The sequence below is a fragment of the Nicotiana tomentosiformis genome, chromosome 6 (assembly GCF_000390325.3).
Source record: "Nicotiana tomentosiformis chromosome 6, ASM39032v3, whole genome shotgun sequence".
NCBI lineage: Eukaryota > Viridiplantae > Streptophyta > Magnoliopsida > Solanales > Solanaceae > Nicotiana > Nicotiana tomentosiformis.
Window position 1 is genome coordinate 4,139,186 of NC_090817.1, and position 10,436 is coordinate 4,149,621.

At 38.6% G+C, this 10,436-nt stretch overlaps 1 protein-coding gene across 1 annotated transcript; it reads right to left on the reverse strand.

Moving 5' to 3' along the window:
• Nucleotides 1-5,270: 5,270 nt before the first annotated feature.
• Nucleotides 5,271-5,789, reverse strand: LOC138893510 (uncharacterized). Its single transcript, XM_070178116.1, has one exon. The coding sequence runs from the start codon at nt 5,787-5,789 to the stop codon at nt 5,271-5,273; it is 519 nt and encodes a 172-aa protein (XP_070034217.1).
• Between the last annotated feature and the right edge of the window lie 4,647 nt (nt 5,790-10,436).

Consider the following 10,436-nt stretch of genomic DNA (forward strand, 5'->3'; position numbering starts at 1 on the left):
CTTTTTATTTTTTCTTTTTATCTTTACCACCAATTTTTCCAGATTCAGTGGTTTCAACCATAGCCAGAGTTCCAACCAAAACAAATCTATTTTCAAGATTCTCAGCAACTCCAGAAATTATATCAGATGCAATTTTGGAACCAGAAGTTACATGTTCTATTTCAGATGAAATAGTTTCTTCCCACTCAATTGTTGACTTAAATGATTCTTCAGATTTGTGGGGTTCTTCTACCTTACTTTCCCTTAATTTCTCATTAATTTTCTTGATTTGTTCTCCTCTAGCAACTACTTTGCGAGCAAGCATCTTGAACCTTCCTTTCTTAGAGATAGTTGTGGTTGAGGGTATGGTTGAAGGTGTGGTGTGGATTCATTGGGTGGTAATGGGGGATTTTCATAGAGGTTGGCCATTGATGGTTGTAGATGAAATGTGAGTGTTGAGAAGATAAGAGAAGATGCAGAGAAATTTTTGACGGCAGGAGAGTTTAGAATGAAAAGAGTGGGTAAGGCCAAATCAATTTAAGGAGGGAGAGTTTAATTGGGTAACAACATTTTTTCAGAAGCTCAGGAGTCTAATAAAACCGGGAGTCAGTTTGAAAAGACGTTAGAGACTTCCCTAGATTCTAGGCAATTATTACACTGGGGACTCTCCTTGGGTGAAACTGGTTCATTTTGTAACGGATAAGCTTGAGAGAGGTTAGGATTAAATGGGACTCTCCTTTTGATCATGATCCAAATACAATTATTTCAAAATATGCTAAGTGGAGAGTACATACCATGTAATCTTGATGAACCACGTTCTTCACTGAGAATTCTCTTGTGTAAGTCTGAATTTTCCAAGAAAATAAAGATAATATCATTAGAGATTAATGAGATATTTTAACACATGGCACAAGAGTATACTATTTAAAGTATGAGACTGAGCAAAATCTAATCTAATTATGTACAAAATTCACAAATTGTCTAACCAATTTTTGAGTTAGAACTGGTTCCTTTTAGGTGATCTTAATCATCCCTAATTCTAACATGTTCCTTTCAAATTGATCTCTACTTAGAGCTTTTGTGAAGATGTCAGTTATTTGCTTGTTAGTGGCACAAAGTTCCACAGTGATCAAACCCTTTTCATAGTTGTCCCTAAAAAAGTGATGCCTAACATCTATGTGCTTAGTTCTTTTGTGATGAACCGGGTTCTTGGTCATACTAATTGCACTGGTGTTATCACAAAAGATGGGGATACAACCTACATCAATTGTAAAGTCCATTAATTGTTGTTTGATCCACAACAATTGAGCACAACATGAGACAACAGCCAAATACTCAGCTTCAGCAGTAGACAAGACCATTTTGCTTTTTGGTGGCCCAAGACACAAGACATGAGCCAAGAAAGTATGCCATACCTGAATTGCTTTTTCTATCCACAAGAAAACATGCATTATCAGTATCAACATATCTCACTAAGTTAAAATTACTACCTTTTGGATACCATAGATAAAGGTCAATGGTGCCTTTTAGGTATCGTAAGATCCTCTTGACGGCAGTCAAGTGAGACTCCTTTGAATTTGCCTGAAATCTAGCACAAAGGCCTAAAGTGAAAACAATGCCAGGACTACTAGCAGTGAAATATAACAAAGAGAAAATCATTCCCCTATACAACTTCTTATCAACAGGTGAACCAGGTTCTTCTATATCCAATTTTGTGGCAGTTGTTATAGGAGTGTCAATTTCTTTGGAATTTTCCATTTTAAACCTTTTAAGCAACTCTTTCACATACTTTTGCTGATGGATCATAGTTCCATTTGAATTTTGTTTAATTTGTAAGCCTAAAAAGAAATTAAGTTCACCCATCATACTCATTTCGAATTCACTCCCCATTAGTTTGACAAATTCTTTACTTAACTTATTAGTAGTTGCTTCAAAGATTATATCATTAACATATATCTGAACTACCAAAAGATATTTACCTTTTTCTTTCAAGAACAGAGTATTGTCAATTTTACCTCTCTTGTAGTCATGCTCAAGTAAGAATTTTGACAGTCTTTCATACCATGCTCTTGGAGCCTGCTTGAGCCCATAAAGTATCTTGTCAAGCTTGTACACATGATTAGGATATTCCTTGCTTTCAAAGCCCGGAGGTTGCTTGACAAACATTTCTTCCTTTAGATAGCCATTGAGGAAGGCACTCTTGACATCCATTTGATGGAGAGTGAATTCCATGTAAGCAGCACAGGCTATAAGGAGTCTAACTACTTCCAATCTTGCAACTGGAGCAAAAGTCTCATCATAGTCTATGCCCTCATCTTGACTATATCCTTGAACCACCAATCTTGCCCTTGTTCCTTGTTATTGTTCCATCTTCATCAAGTTTGTTTTTGAAGACCCATTTTGTGCCAATTTACTGATATGTCCTTGGGTCTTGATACCAAATGTCAAACTTGACTTCTTTCTAATTGGTTGAGTTCATCTTGCATTATAGTCACCCAGTCTTCATCCTGCAAAACCTCACCAACATTTTTAGGTTTAATAATAGATGAAAAAACATCAAAATCACAAAGATTCTTCAAAGAAGATCTAGTTTTGATTCCATAGGTTGGATCAGTAATTATGTTCTCAATGGGATGAGAACTTTGATACTGGTAAGGTTTTACAACCACCTGGTTTCCCCTAGATGTTCCTTCGATGTTTTGTTGCTGAGGAACATGTTTATGGACAGGTTCCCTCGAGGTTTGAAGATCAGTTCTTCTTTGTTCAGTTCCCCCTGTCAGGTTGCCCTATATAGAAGGAACTGTTCCATCACATGTACCTTCTTCTGGTGCAGCTTCAGTCTGGGCTGTGGTTTTATTTGAGTTTCATACCAGCCCAATTGCTTCATCATCATGTTCCTGTATCACAGAAAGAATGTTAGTTTCATCAAAAACCACATGTACACTTTCTTCTACACACATATTTTTTTTGTTATAAGTCTTATAAGCTTTACTATGTGAAGAATATCCCAAGAATACTCCCTCATCACTTCTAGGATCATACTTACCTAGGGAGTCTTTACCATTATTGTGCACAAAGCACTTGCATCCAAATGCCCTAAGATAGGATATATTTGGCTTTCTCCCTTTAAGTAACTCATAGGGAGTCTTCTCATTAAGATGCCTAGTCATGCACTTATTTATGATGTACCAAGTAGTTTTCACAGCTTCTTCCCAGAAGCTATGGGACAGTTTACTAGAAAGAGGCATAGTCCTAGTCATTTCTTCCAATGTCCTATTCTTTCTTTCGACTACTCCATTTTGTTGTGGAGTCCTAGGAGCAGAAAAAGTTATTTATGAGTTTTTCTAACAAAAGAAGTGAACATGTCAAAGTTCATCTTTAGATGTTAAAAACAGTGTCCAAGTAAACCTAGAGTAATCATCAACAAGCACCATAACATATCTCTTACCACCTATGCTCATTGTTCTCATTGGTCCACATAAATCCATATGGACCAGTTCCATCGACCTGGTGGTACTTACCATTTTTTTGCTTTTTAAAGAGGATTTTACCTCCTTCCCTACTGCACAAGCCTCGCAAACTTTTTCTTCCTTGAACTTAATGTTAGGCAGCCCTATCACCAAGTCCTTGGAGACTAGTTTGTTGAGTTGGCTTAGACTAGCATGTCCAAGTCTCTTGTGCCAAAGGAGGGGATCATTGTCCAACACACTTAAGCAAGTGAGTTCATTATCTGAAAGTGTGGACAGATCCACCACATATATGTTATTCGCTCTTTTTCCCTACAAAACAATCTTGTCAGTGGTAATATTTATCACAAAGCATTTTATAAAGGCGAATGCACCTCTATCACACAATTGTGATACACTTATTTGACTGTACTTCAGCCCATCTATAAAGTATACATTCTCAATAGAGTGAGAATCAGACTTTTCGACCTTTACAACCCCAATGATCTCATCTTTCTTTCTATTTCCAAAGGAGATATTACCTCCTTTAAGATCCTCAAGTGAAAGAAACTGGTTCTTGCTTCCTGTCATGTGCTTTGAACATCCACTATCCATGTACCATATTTGGCTGCTCCCCTTCACTTGGACCTGCAAAAGGAAATCAGGGTTTATTCTTAGGAACCCAAACTAGTTTGGATCCCTTTCTATAGGGAAAAGGATAAATCAAATTCTTTTTAGCCGAATTTGGCAGCCTATTTTTCCCTAGAACAAACTTTTTGTTCTTTTGAACTGCCTTCTCTTTTGCAGTGCATTCACTCTTATAGTGACAAGTGTTACCACAGTATGTGTAAATCATGTTCTCATGGAGTATGAGGTACTTGCTTTTGCGATCCAACTTAGGTGAAGAGTTCCCAAAGCCGAGTCCTCTTCTGTTGCTACTATGATGTTCTTGTAGCTATGAAAGTGCATCAGAGGACCTATTCTATTTACAAGTTCTGTATAGATCATGCTTAATCTTGTTTAGATCCTCTTTTAGGACTCTTACCTGTTCATCCCTCTTATACAACTTATCTTTCATTTTTCCTACATTTCTTCTAAAGTGAGTTGTGTGTGATCAGCTATCTTTTTGCATGTTCCTAATTTTAATTTTCAATTTTCAGATCTAAGTTCTAGGATAGTTGTGTCAAGTGCATGAACCTAGTTCTTTAACATATCATTTTCACTTTTAGTTTCACAAGCCCTAAGTTCCAGGTTTTTGCACTTAGCTTTTAAAATCACACATTATTTTGACAGATGTTCCTTTTCATTACTCACATCCTCAGATTAATCAATTAGCTCTAGTAGTAACTCAGATAACCTTTATTTAGACACAAATTTAATCTTGTCTTTGAGATGAAAGACACTTACCTCAGTTTCTTCATCAGATTCCCCAATGGCCATGAACGCATCTGAGCTTTCTCCCCAAGAAGCAACCATAGCCTTGGTTGATCCTTTGTTATTGCTTTTCTTGGGTTGAACATGTTCCTTCTTCCTGTTCCTTCGTTCAGCTCTTTCCTTCTTCCATTCAATTTCCCCACAGAGGACAATTTTTGATGTGGTGATCAGTTTTTCCACACTTATAGTAGCCATCATTGGTTTGCTTCTTAGGGGCTTTTGCCTTGCTGTATCTTTCACTTCTTGAAAGACCCTTTCCTCTCCTCACGTACTTCTTGATGTTTTTGGTGATCATAGCCATTTCATCATCTTCCAGATTAGAACCTTCAGTGATTCTAAGTGCCAAGCTCCTTTCCTTTTTAGGTACATCTATTTTCATGATTTGTCTCCTAAGTTCTCCAATCAATTCATTTAGTGGGAGAGGGAAAATATTTTTTGATTCCTGGATGGTATTGATTTTGCTCTCCCAAGTGATAGGCAAGACCCTAGTGAGTATCTTCTCGACTCTTTCTTCTTTAGGGATAATCCTCCAAGAGATTTTAGCTCATTTGTTAGTGTAGTGAACCTTGTGTACATTTCTTGAATGGTTTTTCCATCCTTCATAGCAAAGTTCTTATACTGAGAGAACAATAGAGTTCCTCTAGATCTCTTCACCTGAGTTGTTTCTTCATGGACCACTTGTAGTATGTCCCAAATTTGTTTAGCAGTGGAACAACCTTGGATTCTGCTATACTCATCTGGACCAAGCCTACAAACATTCCACTTCTTGGCTTTAACATTCTTCTCCCACTTCTTCAAGTACTCAGCAGTGCAATCCGCTATTCTCTTTGGCACATCTACTCCTTCAGCATTTTTCTTCAAGGTAGCCAGTGGACCATCAGTGACAATGTCCCATAGCTCATAGTCCTCTCCTTGAATGTGATCTCTCATTCTGTTCTTCACCAAGAGTAGTACTAGCCATTAAAGAGTGGTGTCCTAACAGTGGATTGCCCTTCCCAATTTATAGGTGGTGTACTCATCTTGAGCTTCTCCTAAGGTGTTAGCCTCTTCAAGGAGAATATGTTGATAAGTGTGAATTTTGATCACTTATTAGCACCATTTTGCTTCTGTTTTAGTCCGAAAGTATTGATTTATGTTTCCAACACTAATGAAAGTGTGAAAATTGTAGAAATGTTGGAAATTAAGGCTATCATGAAGAAACAAGACTCAAAAAAGAGTGTTCTGACTCACAAGCCAAGAAGGTGCGCAACACACAAGAAGTGCGATTCGCAGAGGTATTTTTGCGACCGTAGAAAAAAGTACGGACCGCAGAATTCTCTCAGCAGCCGCAGAATTGGTGAAGAAGCCCAGGAGATTTTAAGCAGATGCGCGAACCGCACATGAATTGTGCGGCCGCAGAATAGGGTCTACACTGACAAATATTCAAAAGTTCAGAGAGTGTGCAAATGACCAAGACTTGAAGCCTTGCTTGAAGTGCGGACCACACAAGAATTGTACAGTCATAGAAGCTGACTTGCAGTCGCAGACCAAATTGTGCGACTGCAGAATCCAAGTTCTTGCAAGCTGAAGCAATATGCGGACCACACATGGAATTATGCGGCCGCAGGATCTCCCGAAAGGCATTTTTGTCAGCGAATTTTGGGCCACTATAAATAGACGGGAATCACATTTTAGGTCAAGTTTGAAGTTTGAGCAGCTGTAGCCGTTGTATTTTGCTATTTTAGGAAGTTTGTGATCATTTTGGGATTTAAACATCATATTTTATCATTTTAATTTTACATTATGAGTTTAATTAGTATTTCTTCTTTATTTTCCTCATTTTCCACTATGAGTAGCTAGACTTTTACTAAGGTTGTGACCCAACCCTAGTGTGTAAACCTTATGGGTATTTAATTTAATGCTTGTTTATGATTGAGTGTTGATTATTTAGCCTTTTTTATGCTTTAATTTTAGAATTAATGGCTGCAAACATTGATTCATGCCTTTATGACTTGGTCTTTACTTGAGAAAGAGGGACCTAGTCTAAGAAAACTTGGCTAACAATGAATTGGGTTAATTGAGGATTTGATTAGCTTAATTAAAGGGTTTGAACTAGATATAGGGAAAACCCGACTTTAGTTCATATCAACTAGTTAGCTTGATACCCATTTGGGCTTGAGAAATCCAAATTTGGCAAAATCACTATATGACTGAGAGGTATTGAGTGGGTAACTCAGAGTTGAGAGCTATAATACACCCTGATCAATAAAATAAGTGTTAATGTACTCAACCCATTAGGCGAACACCTAGGTGAAGTTCACATCCCTAGGATTTTTAACCATTTGGTAAAACTAAAAAAAACAAAAAAAAACAATAATTCATTTTCTAGTTTCTTCTCCTTAGTTTATAATTGTTAATGAAAATTTAGAAGTAGAAAACAAAACCATTTATTTGGAAGTGCAATATAGTTATTTCATTTGCTCTTATCAATTCTATACCCTAACACCCATATTAAATTCCCTGTGGAAATTGACCCCGACTTTTATTGGGTACTATTCTTCCAACGACCGTTTTCACTCACTATTGAGTGCGGATTGGACGTGGATCAATTTTTGGCACCGTTGACAGGGAGTTAAAACAGTGTTAGCTATATATTTGAGTGTGATTTGAAATATATTCTTTCACTTCCATATTACCAATTTGTTTAAGAAATTTTAAGTACAACCATGGCGAACAATGAGCTCAAAAATTTGCCTTTGGGGGAATTGAACGGCGAGGAAGAACAAGTAGAGGAGGTACCTCATGAGCCACAAGCCAATCGAAGAGGCGGGGTACCTCATGGCAATGTGCCCGTTCCACCCCCACCTCCACCACGAGCGGCTCTACACCAGATATTGCCCAACAAAGGTTATGCTAGTGCAATAGTCACTCCTTGTATTAGAGCGAGCAACTTCCAAATCACCAATGTGATGCTCACTTTGCTTGAGCAACGGTGTTTCTTTACCGGTGCTTCAACTCAAAATACTTATAAACATTTGAAGGGCTTTATTGATACATGTTAGGGGAGCAAGCAAACTAATGTTTTCGAGGATGCATTGAGGCTAAGGCTTTTTTCTTTCTCTCTACGGGGGAAAGCTTTAGATTGGATGGAACGATTGCCGAACCATTCAATTCACACTTGGGATGAGTTGGCGGAAAAGTTCATTGCTAAGTTTTTCTCTACCGGGCACATGGCTACACTTCGAGATGAGATCTTGGCATTCAAGCAAAAGCTGAATGAACCACTACACGAGATATGGGAGTGCTATAGAACAATGGTTAAGGAATGTCCCAACAACGATATGATGGAAAACATGATTCAACAAACCTTCTATTATGGGATTAACACAACCAACCAACGTGTAGTGAATCAACTAGTTGGTGGGAACTTTATCACTACGCCTTATGCGAAGGCGTGTGAGATTTTGGATGAGATGGCGAAAACATCGTTGGCTTGGCAATCCCGGGACAATGTTCCACAAGGCGATCCGAATATGATCCACCTTTACAAAGAATTGCAAGACCATGGTCAAGCCATTGCCGAATTGACCACTACCATGGCTCAACTAGCATAAACTCAACTAAACCAAGTTCAAGCCCCTAAGCAAGTTAATGCTATGGATGGACTGAATATGTTGGTAAACAAGAGGAGGACCAAGGGTCCACAGGTGCAAACTCGAGTGGAGAGCTATGTACAAGATGATGGTGGTTTTGAGCAAGATGATTCCTACAATGAACAAGAGGAGGAAGTTTAATATGTGAACAATTTTCAAGGGCAAAGAAATAACTTCCACGACCCAAGCCAACAATAATAGCAACCACAAAACAATCATGGCAATTGGAATTCCAACAATCAAGGAAATAGAAGTGGAAACAAAAATCAAGAGAATTGGCATAACAACATAAATAAAGGAAATTGGAGTGGAAACAACCAAGGAAATTGGGGAGGCAACAATCAAGGTGGATGGAGTACCAATCAAGGCAACCGGGGGTCGGATTTTCAAAGTCCCCTAATGTATCAACAACCGAGCAACCCACCTCCTTATCCTTCCCATGGTACAAGTTCTTCAAACAATGATATGGGATGTATTGAAAGTATGTTTAAGCAAATGATGGAAAAGAATGCCGATTCGAATGCCCAACTTGCCTCACACAACACATCAATCCGCAACATAGAAGTTCAAATGGGGAAAATCTCCCAAGCTTTAAATTCTTGTCCTAAGGGAGCACTACCAAGTGACACGGTGGTAAACCCAAAGGATGGTAACAATACGGGACATGCCATGACGGTTATCACAAGAAGTGAAAGAGGCAGGAATGCACCCACCTCAAGTGGAAGGTGACTTGTTGATGATGATCAAGTGATGCAAGAAGAAGAGATCCCGAACAATGTTGTTCAACCTAATGAGGAAGTTCGGATCGATATTGATAATAGTGTGGAAGAGACTCAAGAGGAGGTGAACCCGTCTAAAGAACACATTATTGACATATCGGAGCCGGTAATGCAAAAGGATAAGGTACCATTGCCTAAGCCTCCACCTCCATACTCTCAAAGACTCGCCAAGCAAAATGGTGAGAATTAATTCAAATGATGAAGAACATGAACAAATGAAGAGGAGCACAGCACCCTCCGCACATGATTGGCTAATCAAAGTCAAAGCGGTCAGCTTCTTTTGAATAGGTCACCAGAAAGATCCAATCGTCAAAATCAATAAAAAAGGCCATCATGGACCAGTGTTCTCGAAGAGAAAATTGTGATGGAAAAAGCGTGAGGAGAATTCTCTCAACCAATGTGCCATTGGTCGAAGCTTTGGAACAAATGCTCTGTTATGCAAAGTTTATGAAGGATCTTGTGACAAAGAAGCGGTCAATGAATGTTGAGACTATCAAAGTCACTCATCAAGTGAGTGCTATTGTTCATTCAATAACCCCTAAGTTGGAGGATCCCGGTGCTTTCATGATTCCTTGTACAATTGGAAGTGCTTAGTTTGCTAAAACTCGTTGTGATCTTGGGGCAAGTACAAATTTGATGCCCTATTCAGTTTGTAAGACTTTGGGGATTGGACAACCAAGACCAACCTCTATGGGATTGTAAATGGTCGACCGAACCATGAAAAGATCGTTAGGTGTGATTGAAGATGTTTTGGTCCGGGTTGATAAATTTATTCTTTTAGCGGATTTTGTCATTCTAGATTGTGAGGTTGATTATGAAGTGCCAATTATTCTTGGGAGACCTTTCCTTGATACGGGTAAGGCTCTTTGTGATGTTGAAGCCATAGAACTCACTTTTCGGGTTGGTAATGAAAAAGTGGTATTCTATGTGTGTAAATCCATGCGGCAACAAAATAGCAATGAGGTGTATTCTTTGGTGGATTTGGTGACTGATGTCATTGTAGATGATGCAAGTACTACAATCAATGTTGGTGATATGTTGGAGGCCGTCTTGCTCAACTTTGATGATGGCGAGATAGATGACTTCATGGAATGTGTGAACTCTTTGCAAGAAATGGGGTCGTACAACTATGCACCGCGGAAATTGTCCTTGGATCTTGAAAATAG